The sequence below is a fragment of the Pleurodeles waltl genome, chromosome 5 (genome assembly GCF_031143425.1).
Source record: "Pleurodeles waltl isolate 20211129_DDA chromosome 5, aPleWal1.hap1.20221129, whole genome shotgun sequence".
NCBI classification, from domain to species: domain Eukaryota; kingdom Metazoa; phylum Chordata; class Amphibia; order Caudata; family Salamandridae; genus Pleurodeles; species Pleurodeles waltl.
The window spans coordinates 1,196,713,690-1,196,736,670 of NC_090444.1; the positions used below are offsets into that span (position 1 = coordinate 1,196,713,690).

General features: G+C 42.0%; 1 protein-coding gene across 1 annotated transcript in view; it reads left to right on the plus strand.

Moving 5' to 3' along the window:
• The window catches only part of NR2E1 (nuclear receptor subfamily 2 group E member 1), a 74,981-nt gene that overhangs the window by 42,853 nt on the left and 9,147 nt on the right, over window positions 1–22,981 (plus strand). Inside the window, exons 3-8 of the mRNA XM_069235450.1 lie at window positions 1,933–2,020; window positions 4,279–4,514; window positions 9,860–10,009; window positions 13,271–13,367; window positions 13,757–13,906; window positions 15,764–15,869. Of these exons, the coding sequence (XP_069091551.1) occupies window positions 1,933–2,020; window positions 4,279–4,514; window positions 9,860–10,009; window positions 13,271–13,367; window positions 13,757–13,906; window positions 15,764–15,869 (827 nt within the window). The remainder of the gene's footprint in view (window positions 1–1,932; window positions 2,021–4,278; window positions 4,515–9,859; window positions 10,010–13,270; window positions 13,368–13,756; window positions 13,907–15,763; window positions 15,870–22,981) is intronic.

Below are 22,981 nucleotides of genomic sequence, written 5' to 3' on the forward strand. Positions count from 1 at the left end.
GACTGCGATACCTTACCCTGTGTTTTCAGCTTATTTTATTTTACTCGAGTTTTGTATCTTTCTTTTTTAGTGCTTATACAATTGTAATTGTACTCATATTTGGCACTAACTAACTCTGCACATAGAAAGCACATCACCAAATACTCCATAAGTACAACGCAAAAATCTATCAAATATGTAATCTTTGGCTTTTCAGGGTCAGTGATTTCAACTTGCATGACGAAGTCCCAAGTAAAAAAAAATCTATGACAAAGGTGTGAAGAGGATTATGCTCTCAGGTGCAATCGTATCCCGCAAAGCAGGAAAGTAAGGTGCCTGAAGAATAGGCAAAGCTGGGACACGCTTGCCATCGCCACACATTTAGTGTCCAAGGAGGGGGCAAACTCCATGATCAGACCCAGATCCATCGGCGAAAGCTCAGGTGTTTTGCCAAAGAGAAAAGGTGAAAATCTCTTCCAGGTGCAGTGTATAAACACCATCACATTTCTTTAAACATTCCCATCAAAAAGTACTATTCAAAAGGTCCTAAATCAGGCGGAGCCATTGCAACAATAATCGTTGTCTAATTTCAAGGCAGCCATAATTTGTACAGGTGACGTGTCTTGGGGGATGGAAATGAGGGTCCAGAGACTGCCATTAGAAAGAAGTCTGGAGAGTCGGTAAAGTGTGTTCCAACTAGTATCAGAGAATAAAATATCAGATTTCACGCTCTTCCTGCGATAGATTTGGCTTGATAGTTGCTTTCACTGTATGCTGAATTTCTCAATTCAAACAAATAGGTTTTAGAGAATGCTGTTTTGTGTATGCACTAATGGATGCCATTATTCCTAAGTGTTCTGATATAGACTTATGGCAAGAAATGTGGCACTTAAAGAGTAAAGTAAATCACGTTACAGTATCATGGCCCAATGGCAGCCGGCAAGCCAGGGCTTGTGGTTATATTATGTGGGGTAAACCATACTTCCACTTACAGCGCCACAGCTCCGTGGGCACTCACGGATGTGCATAGATCGCAGAAGACCAGAAACACTTGTGCAGTGGACCCTAGCTGTGTTTTTAACAGTGTGGCTGTGGTGTTATGGTGCTGGCATTGGTGAAGGTGTAGTTATGTAACTTAAGGCATAAATTAGTGTTGGCATGAAGGAGCGGCTCACATCGTGCGGCAGGGCGGTGCGTGGCTGTGGGAGGGAGGGGTTGGGAGAGAACAGTTAATTGAAAAAACAATAACTCTTACCTGATTCGCCGCCGCTGCAGTCACCACCGCGCCAGTTCTCTGCCTCCGTTGCAGCTGCTGGCACATGCTCCCAGCCTGCCCTGAAGTCAATCCGAGGGCTGCAGTCATGCTGCTAGCAGGATGACAGCAGCCTTCGGGATGGCCATAGTCCCAAGCCAGGGCACTCCGAGGTAAAGTGGGAGTCTCTGCCTGCTGTATCCAACCCGGCAACACAGTGTCAGGTTGGAGAGAGCAAAGAGCGCATGTGTGTTTAGACGACCACAGGCGGCCGGCAAAACATTCATGCGCACTGAGCACTCCCCCTCTGTGCTCGTCATAGCACGTGGCCCCACCCCTTTTACAATAAACATAGTTTATTATCGTTTAATTGTAATAGTTTTGCAGCTGCTGCTGGCAGGGGGCAACGCTCCTCCGCCATAGCAGAGGGGGCCGCGCCTTTTGGCATGGGCACATTTATATTGCTACAGTGTCTGTAATAAAGAGTGGGGTGCATCCTACGACAATGTGTATAATGACTGCAGTACTGTTAAGCTTTCATAGACGCTGATAGACAGGACACATACCAAATTTCTAAAGCTTGCGTTGCTCCCACCACAGCCAGGTATGTTGTTTGTAATGATTAAGATATAGCATGGTTCTGTCGTATGTTTCTTCCATTCTATTCTGGTGTGTTAATTATGAGGGCCTTTCAATTCCAGGGTGGTTGCCCCGTAGACAAGACTCACAGGAACCAATGCAGAGCCTGTCGACTGAAGAAATGCTTGGAGGTCAACATGAATAAAGATGGTGAGCAGAACTACTCTGTGGAAGTTGATGTATGGCTTAGACCACAAGTTGTAGTGCATCTACAACACTGTATTGAGGGGGCTGGCCTCTTATGAACTGCCTGTTTTTGCAGCTTAGTCTGCTGTTTAGTGCTAAGTACGGACTCAAGTTAGCAGCCAACATGAAGTCAGCATGGTCACAAGCGCTTTCCAACAAATCCTGGACTTGAGTTACAATGTTGATTTACCCAGTCCTAGATTTTCATTGGGAATGCTTGTTGAAGTTTAAAATACATTAAGATGAAATAGTTAGCGAAAAACTTGCTAAAGTAAAGTGCAGCTGTATTTACATTTATTTTGAAAAAGTTAGTTTAAATGAGCTACAGTCTCAACCTGGCCATAACTACGACTTTGATAATACCTTGTGATAGAGTTACTACAAATGGACATATTTACTTTACTATGTGATGTCATAGCTAATTTGGTTGTTCGAGTCAAGTTGCCGTAATGAAAACTGTTGATGGTCCAAGTGCGATTTTCAAACTTTTTCCTAAATGTTTTGAAGCTAAACTTTTTCAAACTATATGTTTCAAACTGAATAGTCGCCAAAGTAAAGTTTCAAGCAATTTTGGCAGCTATCATTATCTAACATTATTTCCTCTTTACCAGCTGGGCACCACAATCCCTCTTCCATTTCTAGATAGAGGGGCATGAAGGTCTGATAGAAACAGTCAGAACATTGACAGTGCATTCATGATAGTTCTAGCCTCCTTCCTCTGGCTGGCCTCTTCACAATCCAATCTGCTCGTTTCGGTTGTCCCAGTGATCACTTTCCCTATCTTTTCCCTAGCATTGCGCAGCCGAACTTTAAATCAGGCTTCAATTCATAGGAAAATTCAGAAATCTGCACTAATAGATTTCCGACCTGGCAACGGGCAGATTTCCAACTTTCTGGCACGGACAAAAGTTTCAAGTTAGTCCAGAAGCATAAAACAGTTGCTGGTTTCCAGTCATACACCTCACATCCTGAGGAATTTACATAAGCACAGGTGTAAGTAGTAGATCATTGTGAATGACCTCTCAGGCCACGCTAACTAATGGAGCCAGCGCTGCTCAACTGAGAGGTGAGCTTCCTACTTTGGAAATCAGGACAGTTGTTTGGTGGCTTCTGCAGCCCTGTATTTGCCAGCCATAGATCCGGACTTGGACATGAATAAGGAACGCCACGCATTGACACTGTACATAGCTTGCCGCTTTCTTGACCATGTACTGTGTATTGGCTTGGTAATAATTGTTATGAGTTTGGTGCAATATAATAAGTGTAATCTTTGCTCCTGATGAACATTTGGACACTCTCCCATACTGCATCAGAAATATGTCTGTCCCATAAAAGTGTCACTACATACATGTATTTTTAACCTAGCACCAGATGTCCAACTTTACCATTGAAAACTGAAAAGGGCCTCTAACTTATCACAGCTCGGCATTTATCTATTGCATAGCTGATACTGTCACAATCAATTCGGACAATGCATTAAGACACGAGATCTTATAGAGTCATGGTCGCCCAGCTTATTAACTTGGTTGGGGTAGGATGAAGGAAACTAAAATGAAACTCATCTCTATAAATATTATATCACTGCACTTTTGCCCCGCAGACATTTAGTGTCATTTTTTTACCAGCAATGACAGTCTAATCAAGAGATTTAGCTATGTCAATAAAAAGCTGCAAATAGCTCTATTCAGATTAAAATGTATCAATGAAATGAGACGAATCTGACTTGCAAATGGTTAGCACCATATAGCTTCTTTCCTGTCAACAAAGGTACATAGTGGTTTACAGGTTCTACCATCTTGAAAATTCCAACACTAAGGTTATCTAATCAAAGGGATCTGATACACCTTTCACGAATATCCCGTCTGATGACTAACCATATACGATTGCATTCCTAATCACAAATAATCCAAGACATAGCAGAGGAGCTATTCTATGCAGATAAAAAATCTAAACAAAAAACTGGATGTACCATGGGAGCACCTCTATGGAAAAACAAACTGATAGAAATTGAGAACTCTCCTCTAGTCTCCTGGATGAAAGCAGGTAAACAATCAGGTGGGGGTCTATATGAAGCATATAAACCTTTGCCGATTACACAACCCCAAGGGTATACTCTACTGAACATTGACTTTTAAAAATGTCTTAAATTGAACTATGCCATATCTAGATATAAAACATAACCAGCAGTGTCTGTGACCCGCTCTCTAACCACTCTTCTGCAGCTGTTCAGCATGAAAGGGGCCCACGGACGTCGACAATCAGGAAGCAAGTAGCCTTGTACTTCCGAGGTCACAAAGAGGTGAACGGAGGGACTCCACACTTCTCCTCGTCTTCCCTTCCGCCACCAGCCTTCTTCACCACCGTCACCCAGCTGGAGCCGCACAGTCTGGAGCTCGCGGCCGTGTCCAGCACGCCGGATCGACAGACACTGGTGGGACTGGCACAGCCGACACCGAAGGTAAGGCCCACTTTCAGTATTATATTTGGAACTAAAGGAAGGTATGCGGTCATGTTGGATGCGAGTGTAGGTGGAGCATCTGGGGTATAAAGAAGACTGGCAGAACAACTGCTTGGCGCTTTCTGCATTTACCCCACGAAAGGAAGGCAGACATTCAAGCAGAGCATAGTTGTGGGTCAAACAGCTAGCCAAGGCCATTTCCTGAAGTCAAGGTACTGTAAAAATGCAGCTTATGTGCCAACACACTTGGTGGAAAACATTAGACAACTACAGGAGCCGCACTGTGGAGTCAGCTACCCAGGCCTTACTAAGAAGTTCACCAATTAAAAAAAACATACAAGACAAAGACAGCACTCCAAAAATACTTATGAGGCAATTAGTCTGGCCAGGCTGAATCGCCCTCGGACATAGGGGCATATTTATACTTTTGTATCAAAAAGTTTAGCACCGGCTTGCGCAATTCGCGAGCACCAGCCGGGCGTCATATTTATAGAATGGCTAGCGTAAAAAAAATGACCTTAGCCGGGTGAGGGTGGCGGTATGGGTAAAGGGGGTTTTGCACCAAAAAATGACGCTAGGGTGGTTAGAGGCAAAAACAATGCCTCTAACCAGCCTAGCCTCCTTTTCTGACGCAAAACCATCCATACCACATGACTCCTGTCTTAGAAAAGACAGGGGTCATGCCCACCACCCCAATGGCCAGCACAGGGGACCAGTGTCCCCTGGACATGGCCATTGCACCCTGTGCCATGCAGGGGGCCCCAAGTTGGGCCCCCAATGGCACTTTAATTTTTAAAAAATAATACTTTCCTATACTTACCCTACTTACCTGGGATGGGGACCCACATCCTCCAGTGTCCCTCAGGTGTGGGTGGGGGTGTTCCTGGGGCTTGAGGAGGGCACCTGTGGACCCAGTCCATGGTATTTAACCATGGAAATGGGTCCACAGGTCCACTAACACCTGGTCTGACCCAGGTGTTAAAGCAAGCTTTGCACCATTATTTAGCCCCTCCCCCCACCCGGGCATCATTTTAGCATGGGGGGATAAATATGGAGCTATAGGGTTAGCACCATTTTTTAGATGGGAACGCCTACCTTGCATCTCATTGACGCAAGTTAGGTTCATGCACCTAAAAAGTGGTGCAAACTCCAATATTTTGATGTTAGACGTGTCTAACGTCAAAATATAAATATGGAGTTCGTTTTGTGCCGAATTTGCATTAAAAAATGACACAAATTTGGCGCAAATGGAGCATAAATATGCTCCATAATTCACCTTTGTATGATCAGTGATTTAAATGGGCAGGTGCTATCATGTACCCAATACTGCACTTGTTTAATTTGGAAGGGAGAGTATCGGCACTTCTCAGCTGCAAACAGGTACTCTGGGACAAGGAGCGCCTGCACTTCTAAATTTCCATTTCAGGGCACTGAGTATAATTGATTCAGTCTTTCCCTGACCCCCTATGCATGACATCTCTGTACCCTATCTCTAATCTAGAGTCCCTCAACTTTCTCTCGCTTTTCTAGCTCAACTGCTGAGCTGCCAATAGTAACACATTTACTATTCACTTTATTTGTTGTACAGGGCTGTGAAACTGGACACCATTCTGGGAATTGTTTGTGTCTAATAAATAATAAACAAATGTTTAGATTTGTCCGGGGGGAGACTTGCTAGACATTCATCACATACATTGCACAGCACTCTGAAGTAATGCAGTTTTATATGCATTGCCATATGCAGTTTCCACCCTTTTTTTTTTTGCAGTATAATCATTGTGATTTTAAAATGCTAGTAGCATACTCTGGGAAAAATGCATTTGCTCGTAAACCAATGCCAATGAGCGTCCATAGACTTGAAGCCATATGAACAGCAATTTACACATATCAAAACCCCTACCACAGCTTAGCCCCAAAGCCTTCAGTATCTCGGCTGCATGGAACAAGCCATCAAGATCCAGGGAATGAGGACCATGGGCTGCACCTTCTAGTCCTCCCTCACTAATCCCAAACATGTATGCAGCATTCATGTCCATAATCCTCCATCGGTGGCTGGCTGGTAAACATCCTGTCCCTCTGTTTGCTAAATAAGTATACCCCCCTCAATACCTTGAGGAAGGAACTTTGGTGATGCTCTCTACCATTAGGAGCCTGGTCTTGAAAGCCACAGGATCACATCTCAAAGGCACAGGGCGAGGATGTCAGCAAAGAAGCGGATCATCTAGTGGACTGTACCCTAACCACTAGTGCAGTATCAGCACAGCCACCAGCACTCTCCAAACTCATTCTTTTTTACCTAATCCAAGGTGAAGTAGCAATCAGTGGGTGGCAGGAGATTCTCAGTGAAAAGACCAGTGCTCTGGAATGCACTGGCTTGAGAACAGCAGTAGAATACACACTATACTCAAAATACAGTGGGGCTGGTGGTTACGGAACAAATGGCAGAGGTGCGTAAAAGCAGATTAGTTCACAGTGTGTACCATACAAGTTTTCCTCTCACTCTCTCAGTCACGCACTTAGCAACTTACTAACTTGGTCGCTGACTCGCACTCTCTACCCACCTATGCTCCACTTGCTCCTGTAATGACCACTCACTTATTCATTCAGATGTACGGTATTTAATCAGTACCTGTATGTTTAAAAAGCATCGGTTAGAATTTTTTGCTCGAAATTATGGGTCAGATTTTATCATTCTTTCACGCAGCACAACACAGCAAGCCACCCTGGTGCGTTTCGCAATGTGAAAGGGAAAGGGCAGGAATGTGCCGTATTTACCATTGTATGGCTCATTCCTGTCTTTTCCTAGTGCTGAAGTAAGGGCGTGTGCGTTGTAGGCAGGATTGTTTTTGTGCAGGAAGTAACTCGTAGCATTTTGACACATTCCCGGGTCTACCACTAATATGGGAAAATTCAGTGGGGATATGTGGGAACACCCATGCTCCACCCATGGAATACCTCCCTGGGTCTGAGTAACGCTAGACAGCGATTTGCGCTGCCTTGTGTTTCTCAGATTTATCAAGCCATGCAGGGCCTTGCAAGGTGGCCTTGCATGGCTTGATAAATCTGACTTTAGTGTTGCGTCACCCCTGGGCACCCTTGCATGGCACAAGGGCGATCCAACACTTTGATAAATCTGGGCATTAGTTTGTTTGAAAATATTTTAACCCGTGAACACCACTGAAGGGTATAACTGTCCAAAAATAAAATGTTCTAAAAGCCATCCAAAGCCTTCATATTAAAATGTATATCTACCACATAAACATAACTATGTGTTAAGTAGAAGTGTCTCAACCTGAACCCCAGCAATCTGAGCTTCTTTTTTGTTGAAAACACTTCTTTTCATAATTAAAAGGGGGGACACCCTTACTCAACCTTCATGAAACCAGCATCCTCGCTCTAACAAGAAAAATAACACAAACACTAGCATTGAAAAAATTCTGTAATGAAAATCATAACACTTCTCAGCCTTTGGCTAAGATAATGTGCTCTGTCAAAAGTAATACAATTCATATTAAAACAGGGGCAAGCACTGCTATCCCCATGTCATCCTACACCAATAGACCAGCTGCCACAAGTTCTTACTATTAAAATATTAATTTGTTCTACCTACAATGCTTGAATTTATCTATTTAGAATATTTTGTCTTGGGGACAGTTGATTTTAGAATACTGAATTTAAAACAAAAAAATCCATATAGTTATATTCGAACCGTAAAGATAATACAGTGTTTCCTTCTCCCATTCTAAAATAGATTTTATCTTACTGGCATTAAAAAACTGCCTATCAGCAAGTAAATGTCCCTTGTTCCAAGTGAATGACACTGTCAAGTGACTTTGCAGTAGCCATTCTAATAGTTATAATGTTCACACACAATTCACCAATGCATAATCTGGCGCACGCTACAAAACCCATCATCCATACATTTATCCTGCAGTGCCAAAGGAGGGAATATTTATTGCAAATATATACACATTGCTGCGAGTTTCATTCGCATTTCAAAGGTGTGATTTGAGCCATTCTTCTTTCAAAAGGCCAGGCAATGCATGCTGTGGCTCATTTTAGTCTAGACTCCAGGTTTGAAACTGGACACCAGATTCAAGATCAGGGCGGGCATCCAGGCTCTTCCTTTATTCTGTATGTGGTTCTGTAAGGGTTTTATTTTTATTTTAAGTGGTGCTTTGTTTTCGTGAATTAGGACCGTTTTAGTCAGCCTGTCTGTGATCAAAACTGGTAGGATTTTTCAGGTTTCAAAACCATTGATCAAACTTACAAATACCACCAGAAATGACATCACTTGACCTTTAGCACAGGAATTACATCACAGGAAATGAATCGCATCAGTAGACAAGCAGCCTAGGTTAGAAATAGCAGAATAGTAACTTCCCTAAGTAAGCAACTAGTATGTACGCCTACTTTTTACATCCCAGCACCACTCTAGTATTTAAGAAAGGGCCACAAATACTTGTATGGCCCCTTCTATTGTCTGGCACACACAAGTACATGTTTTGCACTAGTCTGGTCTTAAGGGGGTGTTCCCTCATTTGCACCGGGGCGTGGCTTCAGGTAAATGATGAAACAATGAAACATTTTGCTCTTTTGTGACTCCACCATATTACAAATGTGGGTGCAGAGGCAAAGGAGCTGTCGGGAGGTACAGTGACAGCACGCCACATAGAAGTGGCACTCTGTGTGCCACCGAGGGTGCCCTCCCCCAAAGGGGGCAGAGTGGGCACTAGGGTCCCCAAGGTAACATTGCATGTGGGCACAGTCCCTCCCTGCACCAGCCTGCAGGGGAATCTCTGCCCTCTTTGCAAATGCAGGCTGGGATGTCGCCTGCACTGTGACAGTTGGACTCGGGCTTCAAAAGCCAATCGGTGTTCCCTAAAACGCTCTCCCCAGGAGCGGAGCGAGTTTGCAGCTGCACTGAGAGCACATTCACCGTAACACTGTAAGTATCGCATTCACCGCCTATTGCATCCAGGCAAAGGTGCGTCATGACAATGCGCTCAGTTTGTAAAAAAAAAATGCCCAGTATTCACACTGATTATATCACAAAGACTAAAATGCAGGAACCCGGGGAATAAACTATGACTCTCTGCTGCCACAGAAGGCCACCAATGACTGCGCTCATACAGATACTCAACACTGTAAAGTGAAAGAGGAATAACAGAAATGGCACGCTGGTGACTTTTTTTTTAAATGTCATAGCTCTTTGGGCAATTTTTAGGGGTACAAAGCAATGTACAGTGCTACGATACGAGATGATAGAATGTATGATTGCAAAAGCTGTGTAAAAACGCACTGAACCTGCGTGGCCTACACTGTTCGTGTCTCTCCATGTGCAGTATCCTCATGAGGTCAGCGGAGCGCCTGCTATGTACCTGTACGAAGTGGCGACGGAGTCTGTCTGTGAATCGGCTGCCAGGCTCCTGTTTATGAGCATCAAGTGGGCCAAGAGCGTTCCCGCCTTTTCCACGCTGTCGCTACAAGATCAGGTGGGTACAAAAGCGCGCGCACTGTATTGCCAACGTGGAAGTGTGGAAGTCACTGTTAGAGGAATGTGGTTCTGCTAGGCGACCCCTGGCGCTGTTCGTCCCTTTTTTTAATCACTTACTGTGCAACCTCAAAAATTACGAAAACAGATATCTCAAAATGGATTGTGGGCTGGACTTTAACAACCATTATAAAGCCCATAAACATACAACTGAAAAACAAGGGATCAGTGGACCTGAGAGTTCGCAATCCCGGTAGGAGATACGTGGTTTCATCAGAATGGACCTTTGAACATCACCTGTATGAAAATGTCTGGGGGCTCAAAATTCAACTAGCATGCATACGGCCCAAATTTCTTTTAAAACACTGCTTCTTTGATAAAGCACATATTTTTTGAATTTTAATGTTTACATGAATGGATATTTTTGAGACGTTGTCGTCAGGAAATTCATCCAACATATGTGTTGCGAAAGAGTTTTCATAATATTTTTGGAACAAATGCCCCTGTGGGAACTTCATATAGCCCGTAAGAGAAAGAATTACCCTTCTAGAGGTAGAATGTTCTTGGGATATGTTTCAGAGGCCGAGTTCATGTACATCAAGAAGAGGTAAAGTTTGGGGCCACATTTGAAGCCTTTTATCCTACTGAAGAGAACAGCCCTTCACCAGTGAGAAATGTTTGATACAATGCTTTTTCTGTCATTAGTCGTTTACTTCCTACTTACTGGTTTGAAGTGTAATTTACTAATGAATTTCCAGGAGTAAAACACATTGACCCAACGAAAACATTTTGTGAATAGGGCCTGATGTGAGGAAATATGACCTGGTATGCTGAAGTTACCTGAGGCCACTGCAAGGGCAACTCACACTGAAATAATTCATGCACCCTAGAGAGTGCACGCTCACTGTAGCAGTGTGGTACAAAAATATGGTTGTCAGAATATCATCTGTCATAAATATTGTTCCCTAAATATAGTCTGCCAAAATATCGTCACATTGAAGCTAATAAATATACAGACTACTCCCAATTGGATAATATTTTTGTAAATGATATTTACGTCACAATATGTATGCCAGACAATGTGTCTGCATACAATGCCATAACATGTAACCCATTATGAATCTGCAAGTGCTACACACCCACAGAATACCTCAAATAGATGCACAATGATTGCTCTGAATACCCTCTGGAAATGTCCATTTCACTGAGCCCTTCTCTCCTGCTCTTTCTGTCCACAGTCTTCATGTCACTAGTATGAGCCAGGTATTAGAAGCAGGCAACCAAGGGAGTCCCTTAAGTTTTACAAGATGTATTAACCGCCACCTCTCCTTAGTACTCAAAACCTTATCTTTGTCCCGGAAGACCTGTTTGTAATACCTAAGCAGTGACACAAGGATTGAATTCAGACTGCACAGGAGGAAATAGGGAGTGGACCAGGTTGTTGAAGAGAAATGAATTAGCACTCAGTGTAAAGAGTAATCAGAGCATTGCTACTTTACCCGCTTCCTTATCACTGTTTCTATAGAATGAGGACTCACCAAGCAGTGCCAAGTCTTCCACTCACGTCCTTTATCAGTCACACACTAGTCATGCACCACTTCATGTGCATCTTGTGCTTCATCCACACAGCACTATGGGACGTAGGCAACTGCTCATGAACATTTAGTTCAATAGTCACAGAAGAAGGCCATGGAAAACACATCTTTTGAGAAAATAAGACCACACACCCACAGGAGGGCAATGCTACCAATGGGCTTAAAGGATCAAAATTATCAGAAGGCCTAGCCTAACAACTGCCTAGTCATCCTGTTTCCTGGAGTAATGATGTATGAACTATGTCGATGATCTAGGAAGGGCGACCACTGAATAAGGGTCACATCAACACCAAATGTCGTCAAGGATCTAGCTGCAGCAGTGATACCCAAGTCTTACGGGGTAGAGACATAGAATCTACTTCTGTCTCCATGCTAGAACAATGACTTTATGTGCTCCACCTCTTCATGTGAGTCTCAGGACAATCCATTAAATTCTGATGTTACGCATCCATGGACTGCCTGAGAGTGGACCTTTTCCCATTGCAGGGGAACAGCAATATTTGTAGTGTCACTCCATCTGTATTCTTCCTGGGATGTGTTTTTTTTTATGTGAAGAAAACTATTTGGCACTAAAGCAGTAACACCCGGGCCCAAATGGTAGTATTGCATTGGCCGCTCAAGTGTTCGGGGTACACTCAGCCTCTCTCCTTGTGTTATGATAATCCAACTGTGACACAAGATAGACCTAATACTAGGGTATCTCCTGCAGTCAATGAAATGCAGTGTGCCATTACTGCACTAATAATCAGTGTACTTGTGAATTTGGCACTTTAAACACTTTAGAGAAATGCAACAGGTTACTGGGTTGAAAGTACCAACAATACACACTTTAGAGAAATGCAACAGGTTACTGGGTTGAAAGTACCAACAATACACATTGACCACACCTAAGCTAGCATATGATACTTAAGCTGAGAACATCTTTCCAGTTCAATGACTTTTAGATCTGGTGGGGTATGGAAGTAGAAAGGGTCATGTTATTATGTTACAGATAAGTTCCAGAGACCTCCCATTTACCACAGCATCATCACCAGGCCTCAAATTATAAGAAATACTGTTTTGTCATCTCTTCTACCCTGAAAGCAACATCCAATGGAAATGCATCAGTTATGGCATCCAAATCATATTCCTGTAACTGAACCAGTTAGCTAATTCCTTAAAAAGAAATAATTTGAACCAAAATAATAGTGTTTCAGTACTCACTAAATTTTCTTTACAATGTCCATTTTAGAATGTTAAAGGTCTGAGATGCGCAGTGTATGAATAGTCCATGTAAGATATTCAGGACAACTGCGAATTAATTAATAATTTCTATGTAGATTAGTTGTATGCTGATCTGTCAATAAACTGACTGCCATTGATCTGACCCTTTGAGCCAATCACTAGAAACTGTGGATCCAGAAGAACTACAGTGTGCCTGGGGCTAGGAGGAGGCACATGAATTAGGATGCACACCGTGAAGCACACGAGCACCATCTTGATCGCTTTTTGTGTGGTTGACCCTCTCTCCTAAATGTAGTTACTGACGAAAACAGAGAAAGCAGTAAAATGTTCAGGATCTAACACAAGGAGAATTAAAAAAAAGACGTTTGACGGTTGTATTTATAATAATGGACATTTGCAGATTGAAGTTGGCTTAAATTCATAATTGATCTATTCTCTGACAGCTGATGCTTTTGGAAGATGCTTGGAGGGAGCTGTTTGTTCTGGGGATAGCACAATGGGCCATTCCAGTTGATGCTAACACTCTACTTGCTGTATCTGGTAAGGACCGCTCAATTTGATGATTTTGTTACAGAAATTAACATTAAAATACATTACAGGGAAAAAGAACAACATGCGAGGAATAACAAATCTCCGCTGAACAATTGAGTATACCTGTCATTTATAGATCCACATTTATATGCAAATAGTGTTTTCTTGTTGTATTCATGACTGCTTGCATTATTATTCAAATGCAAATTGCCGTGTTTGTACCATCCTAGTAGAAGATTTGATATTAACTGTCATAAAACACAGCCAGACGGCGTGGAATCTGATATCTGAGAGTGACAATTTAATAGATATCGAACCCAGAGGTCCTTGTCAGAAAATGGAGCTTAACAGGAGAACCAGGCTTGTGTTTCAATACGTGCTTCAAATTTCTGTTCCAGGCATGAACAATGACAATACCGATTCACAGAAGCTCAACAAGATACTTTCAGAAATCCAAGCACTGCAAGAGGTCGTGGCCAGGTTTCGACAGCTTCGGCTTGATGCCACAGAATTCGCCTGTCTCAAATGCATTGTCACCTTCAAAGCCGGTACGTCCCATTGGCCCTGCTCGATGACCTCCTGCTGTGCAGTTACCAGGACTATGGGTGGTGCCATCAATGGTGGTCCAGGTGCAGTGGGCAAAGTGGTCTGAGGGGTCCTCTGCACCCCATTTATGGCTGTGTGTTACTACCAACCTAAGGGGGAAAGGGTTCAGATGGGTTGACTCTGCTTTCCTTGCTAGGAGGCCGGTGGCACTCTAGATAGGCTACTGAATGGAGGCTCCTATTCAACAAACTCTTAATAAATCAGTGGTCTTCAGACACCAAGGCAGGGTTTGCATATGTTCAGGGGGATGACAAGCTGTAGCAAGGAGAACTAAAGCTTTTCTCTTTAAAAGTTTCTCTGAAAATCAATAGCATTTTGCCAAGGTGCTCAGCAAAATGTGCTTTTAAAAGACATATCTGAACATCAGTCAATTGTTTGAAATGTAACATAGGTTAAATTAAAAAAAGGTAAAAATGAACATACATTTTTGTCAACATTTCTTGGGCGACGGTTCGGCTTTCTTACTTACAATACATATTACATTTCTTGGATGAAATTTATTGTAAGAAACAAAGCAGTACAGACCATATGTTTTGTACATTTCTTTCAAGATTCCCCTTTTCTCTGGCTTAATATGAAGTATTTTGTTCGTCTGCAATATTTTAGTCTGCATACATGTTAGGTGAAAAATAAAAGGCTCTGCTGAATATCAATCCGCCTCTGCATATCTTGGAAGAAAATGCCTTTTTGCTACATCAGAATTTTTAACTAGCTCACAATATTTCATGCTTTGCAATATAACTGGGAGAAAAGTTTTTGATGTCATTGTGGATCCAACTATGTTTTTGTTTTTTTTGTTTTCTTTTTGTAAGGAGGCTGGGCACGCAAACGTTTGATGAGCACTGTTTTAAACATAGACGTACAGTTTGGGCACTCCCCCTTGAAGACACAGAGACCTTAATTTATAGAAACATATATCCGGCAAAGTAGTATTACACGTGATTTAAGCATTTCACTACACATTCATTGTTTTTTGCTCCTTATTATGACGTGATATTCCTGCTTCCAAAATATGGCAGTGCCACATTGCAGCATTGCATAGTGGTGCCTGTTGGCACAATCAAAAAACTTGTCTAACCACTCGCACATATAACTCTGTTTTCACAAGTTATTCTCCATGTGAGGAGAAACATATTATGATGCTGTGAGTTCTAGGGCCCATATTTATACTTTTATAGCGCTGCATTTGCACAAACTTACAAAATACAGTATAAATATGGGCCTAGGTGTGTTGACACTATTACAAATTTGTAGTATTACCACTAAGAGTCCAAGAAACTCTAAATGAGAGCCACGGTCATAGTTAGTGTTCTGTCCCATTTCATTGTAATGTTTAGGACCATGGGAAAAGAAGCGTAGTTATTCCCTGAGACAGACAATATTCTAATGAAAGTTATGTAAAACACTAAAATTTTAAATCCGCACAGAATACTTTGACGTGCAAACGCAGTCGCCCCATCTGGGAGCGCGAGCAACAGTTGCCGTGTCAATAGGTATCAACAGGCTGTTAATGCCTATGAGGAGGATATGTCATGTTGGGATTTTTGGGTGCCACATATGTATGGCCTAACTTTGGGTAGTGGTATTTTTGTTGTGTGTTTCCACCAGTTTTGGGTTTTGTAAATAAGGTGGGGGTGGGAGGTACGACCAAGTTTTAACTACATGAATCCAGTAAGTTCTGGTGGTAATTGTGATTCTGCTGGATTTTTGAATTGCTAGAGTACACTAGATGGTGGCCAAAGAGCATGTGCTCCAATAGGCGCGTCAAGCAGCTGACTGCAAATCCATCTGTCTTCTAGTGCCAACACATAGCGGTTCGGAACTGAGAAGTTTTCGGAATGCTGCGGCGATCGCATCTCTACAAGACGAAGCTCAGCTCACCTTAAACAGTTACATCCACACCAGGTAAGTCAACTGGATTTAGCATGTCTACATTGAGTTCTGAAGAATTTACAGAACAAGCCCAAACTTCTCAAAAGTACAAATCTGTGGTGCCCTTACTTTCCAAGGTAATACTTTTGTATGTAAGGATAGTGCAGGGACTAAATATTCTTGCAGAAAAGAACGTGACTTCCTTCGAAGCTATAATCGGGGATGCGATTAAGGGTGATGACTTTGAATATTGAAATGTAATGCAATCCTGATGGAGGTTGCATCTACGAATGGTTGTTCCAGGATCCTTGTGGTAAGATGAGCTGCATGAAGGGCCATATCATTTCGACCAAATCAACATCTTTTGAGAGCTAGATTAGTAGCTCGCCCCAAAAGAGATCATTGTGGATCAATTGAAAGAACATTTGTGCCATACTAACATATTTTTGGTAACAGGTTAGTCATTTCCATGGACCAAAATCACACGATTTTTGGGCTATAGTAACATGAACAGCATTCGAGGCCAGATTCACATCGTAGTGGTGGAGGAATTTGCAGAACCGTTTGATTCAGATTTACGTTATATGTATAATAATGTATTCAGTCAGATTATTTATGGTTCACATTGACATTATGTTTTTAAATTTAGATTGGCTAATCTGAAAAGGATGATTGGCATTTGGGGGTTAGTGTTAGGGCCTTTCAAAAGATGAGACTTTTACCATTTTTGGCAGGATTTATACAGGATTCATCTGCAAGGTGAACTTTGTGAAGGTTATAGCCCCCACGAGTGGTGTAGGGATAAGCACTCTTCGGCTTTGTAATATATATATTTATTTCAGTAAGAGGAACATGTGAAAGCCCAGTTACTATATTATATGAATACATCAGATATTGCCACTGGCATCATCTTGCAAGAGATGATCACATTTTGCAGGAGGGTTGACTAAATTATGTGGCAAGAAAAGGCAAATTATGCGGCCTACTGGGGCACATTTTGTATCAGTATTACCTCGTAACTTTGTAATTTGTATGCATGTTAATGTTATCTGGGCAAAGGTGTCACATCATTAGTACCACGTTGACACCTATATATATAAAAATAAACAACCGAAAGGTGACCAACCTTTACAAATGGCTTTACACTGTGCGGCAACACATGGTGCTGCGTTTATAATTGCTTTTGATCTGTTTGAGCTAGAAACAATATTTAATCTGCTGAAATCTGCAGATTATGCTGCAGATGATGGATTATGTGGCAAAAGCAAAAAATGTATAATTGTGCGGAAAATGCAGAGTCCGCAAAATTGCATTATTCCAGAGACTGTGATTTTAACCAAGTTAGTGATCACTTATCAAACTGTGTCAGTCATTTTAACTGGCGACTTTAATTGTTACAGAATTTAGAAGACTAGTGTTTTGCACCATGATCCAATCATGAAACATGAAACAATCTGTACCATTGTAACATACGAATACACAATGATTCAACTTTGCCACTGTCTGTGCCTGTGCTGATATTCAATGCTGTTCAATTAAAATAAAACATGTTGTATTTTGTGTTTTCGGTCATTTGGAAGATCTAGCTCCTGAAACATGTTGGTTACCAAATACTGAGGGCGCAAAAATATTTCATGGTTTATTCAGCTTGTACTCCATGGCATCTCCCATCATCGGGCAAATTCAGGTATTCATATCACTCTTCCTCTTCTGCTTTGCAGTCTCTGAAACATGAGGCAAAGAAAGCCCGCCTCCCTTACGACCACCACATAACATCTCCACCCATCACCAGCCCACCATCCTGCCACATTACAAAAAATAATGATGTCTCAGACCAAATGCTGGCCAGCGCATGTGCTTCAAGGTCTGAACACCAAGGAGACAGCTGAGTTCTGGCATCCTACCTCAGGTCATTACTGACAACTCTGGCCCCTTTACTCCATCCTTACACCGTACTGCCACCACAGAGACATAGATCAACCGTAAGGATGCAGGCACTGCAGCAGCACTCCATACTCACCTCGAGTAATAGCTGAAAAGAAGAGCGTGTAGCATCCTCCTAAACAATACTCATGACTACCCTACCTTTACTTGAGCACCACTGTACATCCGCCATTGCCCCATTCAAACAAAAACACTGACTGTCTACCTCTCTCCAGTTGCAACTGGCCAGTTCTTTGACAAACTCGACTTTGCTTTAGACTCACTCACACTCAAAACTGGAGCTATCTTTCTTGGAGAGTTCAACTTATTGCTCAGTAATAAACTGTATAATGATCTGTTTTCACAACTCATTCATGATCACGCATTAATCAATACACTCCATCCACTAATCCGGTCCCCTAGGTCAAATTCTACACCTTATACTGATATCCAATACTCTTTCCGGTTCTAAACACACAACAATCAACCGCTCCCCACCGATCATGATAATATAAATATGTTAGTTAATATTCCCCCAAAACTTCTTCCCCTAAACTAACAGTCCAGTCCAGTCCAGTCCAGCGGTGGCCCATCATAAAGGGCTACGGGGCCCTACCCCCGCCCCTCTTTCCCAACGAGAAGAGTGTTTGACAGTTGAGCAAAGGCCAGCCTGCACTCTTCAGGTTCAAGTCAGGCAGGCACGTGCTGTGCTTGCGCTGAACGCGCAGGTGCCTGGCTGCCAGATCTGAACTTTGTAAGGCTGAAGATGACACAGCGTAGTAGGCATGACCTTCTCAGCCCGACAAATTGCTTAATGCTCCATCCCCCTCATGATGAGGGGGAGCATCTCTGAGAGCCTCGGACCTGGGCAGTTCAGTTTTAAGCCCTGAAGTGCTCAGGGCAAGTGTATATCAGTGAAGCTCGTCACAGAGAGGAGTGGTGTCAGCAGTTTCATGGACCCCATCCCACTCTGTGACAAGAAAGTAACTACTGCCTTCTCTCATTGGCTGACCATAACAAGTTTAGTCATTGAGAGGAGCAGCTGTCCCAATCCTCACAACTCACCGAGGCTTCCCTCCCGAAATCTCCACTGCAGCCCTGTGTTATTGTTTTTAATGTTTGGTGAGTAAATGTGTGTATATATGAATGTATGACTATTTGTGAATGTGGACTGTGAATGGGTGCATGTGTTTGTGTATGTGAATGGCGGGTGAATGTGTGCACATGTGCATGTATGGGTGAGAGTGAGGAGTCGGGGCGTGCAGCCCACCTCAGCTTGATTTACCGGCCACCACTGGTCCTGTCTTCAAGATGAAACACCCCTCCTTCGTTCAGTAATACCATGTAGCTGGCCTTTATTTACTCTGTGCACCCTACTCCCCATACTCCAAACCGCAACCATGGAATCAGGCAGCATTTGTCATTTTACAACCAAATGAGAGTGCTTATGAGCAAAGTGGGAAAAATAAGACCACTGAAATCTGGAGTACAAACAAGTGTTGTGCACTCTATCTGACACCCTTGACAATGCTAAAACCCTATCCCAGCAAAACGTAATTACCTCACTCCAGCCCTACCAGCAACAACCTACACACGAACAAGAACCACCTTTCTTCACTACTTTCACCTGTGACAGATTCTTTACTTTGCTATGTAGGTTAGTACAGAAAGCACATATTTGAGCAATACCCTAGTTACCTGGTGCTCCACCTTAACTCACTTCAATTCCACTTTCACATACTCTCCCACTCTGACATATCTTCCAACGAACTAATTCCAATATTAAAAGTACTCAACCTTCTCATTTTTGTTCTCCTACCATACTTATGTTGGCAACACACTAATCTTTTTCTCCTTTCCTTCTTTTAAAATGCCAGCTTCAACCACGAGTCTCGTAGTGTCCCACGACAGTCTATCATAGGAGGACTCTAAGGCCACTCAAGCTACATTCCTCAAAAAACTAAGGCCTGTACTGTTCCATTAATCAGCAAACATCTCTCTTAAACCACCTGACACTTAAATGTACCACTTCGCCCAGAAATCTTGGGGTTCTTTTCAGCCTTTATCTAAAAATGGAATCCTACATAACCAACACAGCAATGTAAACAATCTGCCCTCATCTACCGTTCAGTACAGCAAAAATACTCATTAACTCAGCAAGTTTGTCTACTCCAGTAGTTTAGTAGTGAGTCTTCCTCATGCTCCCTTGCACCACTCGACAAAGTCATAAACCTTACCACCAAAGCATTATTAAGTCTACCTAGGCAAACTTGCACCTCAGCATGCGTCACCCTGATGGCTGGCTAAGTGTCAAAATGAAAGCTTTTTATGAACTAATGGAAACTGGTTTCAAGGCAATACACAGCATGATACCCAGTTATGCCCCCTATATCATGTCTCGCTGCACACCTACTCAAAACATGTGGCCAACTTGCAAAAATCTATTAGTCACTCCAAACACCTCTGTTGTGTCTCAAAGCTCCGGTCCCTCCGCATGATAGGCCTGCTCCTCTGGAAGTTCCTACCACCAAACATTCCTGCAACACTCTCTCCAAGAGTTCTAAACTGCACTAAAAAGCCATCTTTTGCTACTTGAACGACGAAAGTTTGATATATATGTATTGTAGGTGCCTATATTTATAAGCTATTGCAGGACTGTAAGTAGCTTAGATTTGTGTCTGTCTTCCAAAATTATCCGCAACAATGCACCTTGTGATCCAATGGGCACAAATGTGGAAAATTGTTAAAACAAAAAGTTATCGAAAACTCTCACAACTGGTAACTTAAACAACCTAAACGATTCAACTATGTAATTGCAAGTTAATGGAAATCCCATACAACGTATCTAAATAGCATAACAAACACAAGTGATACATTAGTATTAGAATACAACCCTTCAGGGATATTTGGACCTTGTGTTGCAGAGTATACATCTGAATTAATTTCAGTGAAGCAGCGTGCTGTATGTAGACACTTCAGAAATAATTCTTGTTCAGTAAGCAAGATTCAAAAAGTTAAAAAAAAGTGCAAAAACTCACATTTACTGTGACCTGATGATTTACCATTGGCCCTCATGAAACGTAAACCAGCATTTTTGGTATTCTTGTAAAAACCTATTTCTTAAATGATTACAGCTCTGGTCTTAAAGAGAGATCTTGGCGATGAGAATCATTCAGGAAACACCGTTTATAACAATGGCAAAACCACAAAAGCCTTTACAATGAACCAGTCTTTACCACCACTATTTTTCCAACAATTTTATTACGACAAGTATGCCTTTACCACTAATGCCTTTACCAAGAATTTCCCTTTAAAGGCATGAATGGTAAAGACATATTTGTAGTAAAAAAAAATGGCATGAATTTGTAAGTATTTTGCAGGTAAGTAATAAGTGTGTGTGTGTATATATATGAATAAAATATATACTATATATATATAAATGTGTATATATATATATTATCACTTAAAAAAACAAAAGGTCACAGGGACATTATAGTTAGGTTCTGAATTTACTCACACAAAACCATAGAAACGTAGCAGTTAGAGTTATCTCAAGTAGCTATAACTCGCACCCCCGTCATGCACAGTTTTTTCCTCAATAATTTGACTGCTGGTGTTTCATTTATATTTTTAATGATGTTATAGAAGTGCTGAGTTCTGTAATACCTGGGGTACTGAGGAGTGCATGGCGAGGGCATAAGTTATAGTCAAGTAAAAAGAGTGAGATCACCTTCCCGTATTTACCTTAAATATTTGAAGTTGAAAATAAATTATAGTAGGGAAAATTGGGGAAGGGGTCTGAGGCCTTAACCACTAGGCCACAGGTGACTCTTTCTCATATATAACCTCCTTTCCCCCTTCCTCCCTCCATCTCTCAGAAAAGTCTGCAGATCCCTCCACTGTTTTTCTGAGATTTCTTTAAAAAATGCTTTTTAGCCCTAGAGTGGTCCCTGGTGAACCCCTGCATCAAGGCTAGGGCTCAGCGTGTCCCTACTCTGGCCTCTTTTTCTCTTTTTGTAATTTTTTTTGTGTGGGACTCAGCTGAAATGGCTTTTCCTTGTTCAAGTGTTGGCAGCCAATAAGATATCAGCATGGGGACAATTGGATCCGCGGATCCTCTGCATCCCTAGATATCTATATTTTTAACCTCTAATATTTCAGAAACTACAGAACAGATTTAGATCAAGTAACACAAAGCACAATCTGCAGAACAGGAGCTAGCTTCCTGCCAAATTTGGTGTAATTCCGTTCAGCGGTTCGGCTGTACGTGTGTCTAAAGGCCCTATGGTAAAATGAACGTGGAAAACGCGTTTTGAGACACCCCCTTTTTCTCAGCCCCTGCTTAACAGATCAGCCCGAAACCTTCAGCTGAACCGACTGTCTTTTTAGTTTTGAAAATGTTATGAAGATTTGTCAAGCAGCGCCAAAGTTATTGGCAAAACAAAAAAACGATTTTCCTCCGGAAACTAGGTCCTAACTATAACTACCTACCTATACGTATATATACTGGAAAAAAATGACATTATAGTTAGGAAATAGAATTAATAAAATGTAGAAATTCACTGGAAAAATCAAAGGTTATAGCGACATTACAGTTAGGTACTGAATTTGCTCCTACAAAACCACAGAAATTCAGTTAGAGTTATTTCAAGTAACTATAACTTGTGCCCTAGGGTAGCTATAACTTGTGCCTTTACCATGCACTGCTAATTACCACATTTATTACAACAGTCATTACATCTTCTGTGGCATCATTGAAATTATCACTTTAACATTTGTAATAAAATCATTGATGAGTAAACTGTGCATGGCAGGGGCTCAATTTATAGTTACTTGAAATAACTCTAACTCTAACTGCTGAATTTCTGTGGTTTTGTGCGAATAAATTCAGCATCTAACTTTAACATCCATGCAACCTTTGGTTTTTTTTTCAGTGCATTTCTATGTGTTTTATCACTATTTCCTAATTTTAGTGTCCTTGTAACCTTTTTCTTTCCCCCGGTGAATTTCAATGTTTTTTCAACGTGAAGTAATTTTAATTACTTTACGTTAATCGAGTCACAGCCGCGCACGGCCTTCAGCCACGCGCAGTGGCGGTTGGCTCCAGGGCCCAGCCCATGTCCAGGCTCTGCGCCCAGCCTCCTATAATCACCCAACCCCCTGCCACACACGGCCTTTGGCACCTGCTTTGTTTATATCTATAAGTACTTCCCGTTCAGGTT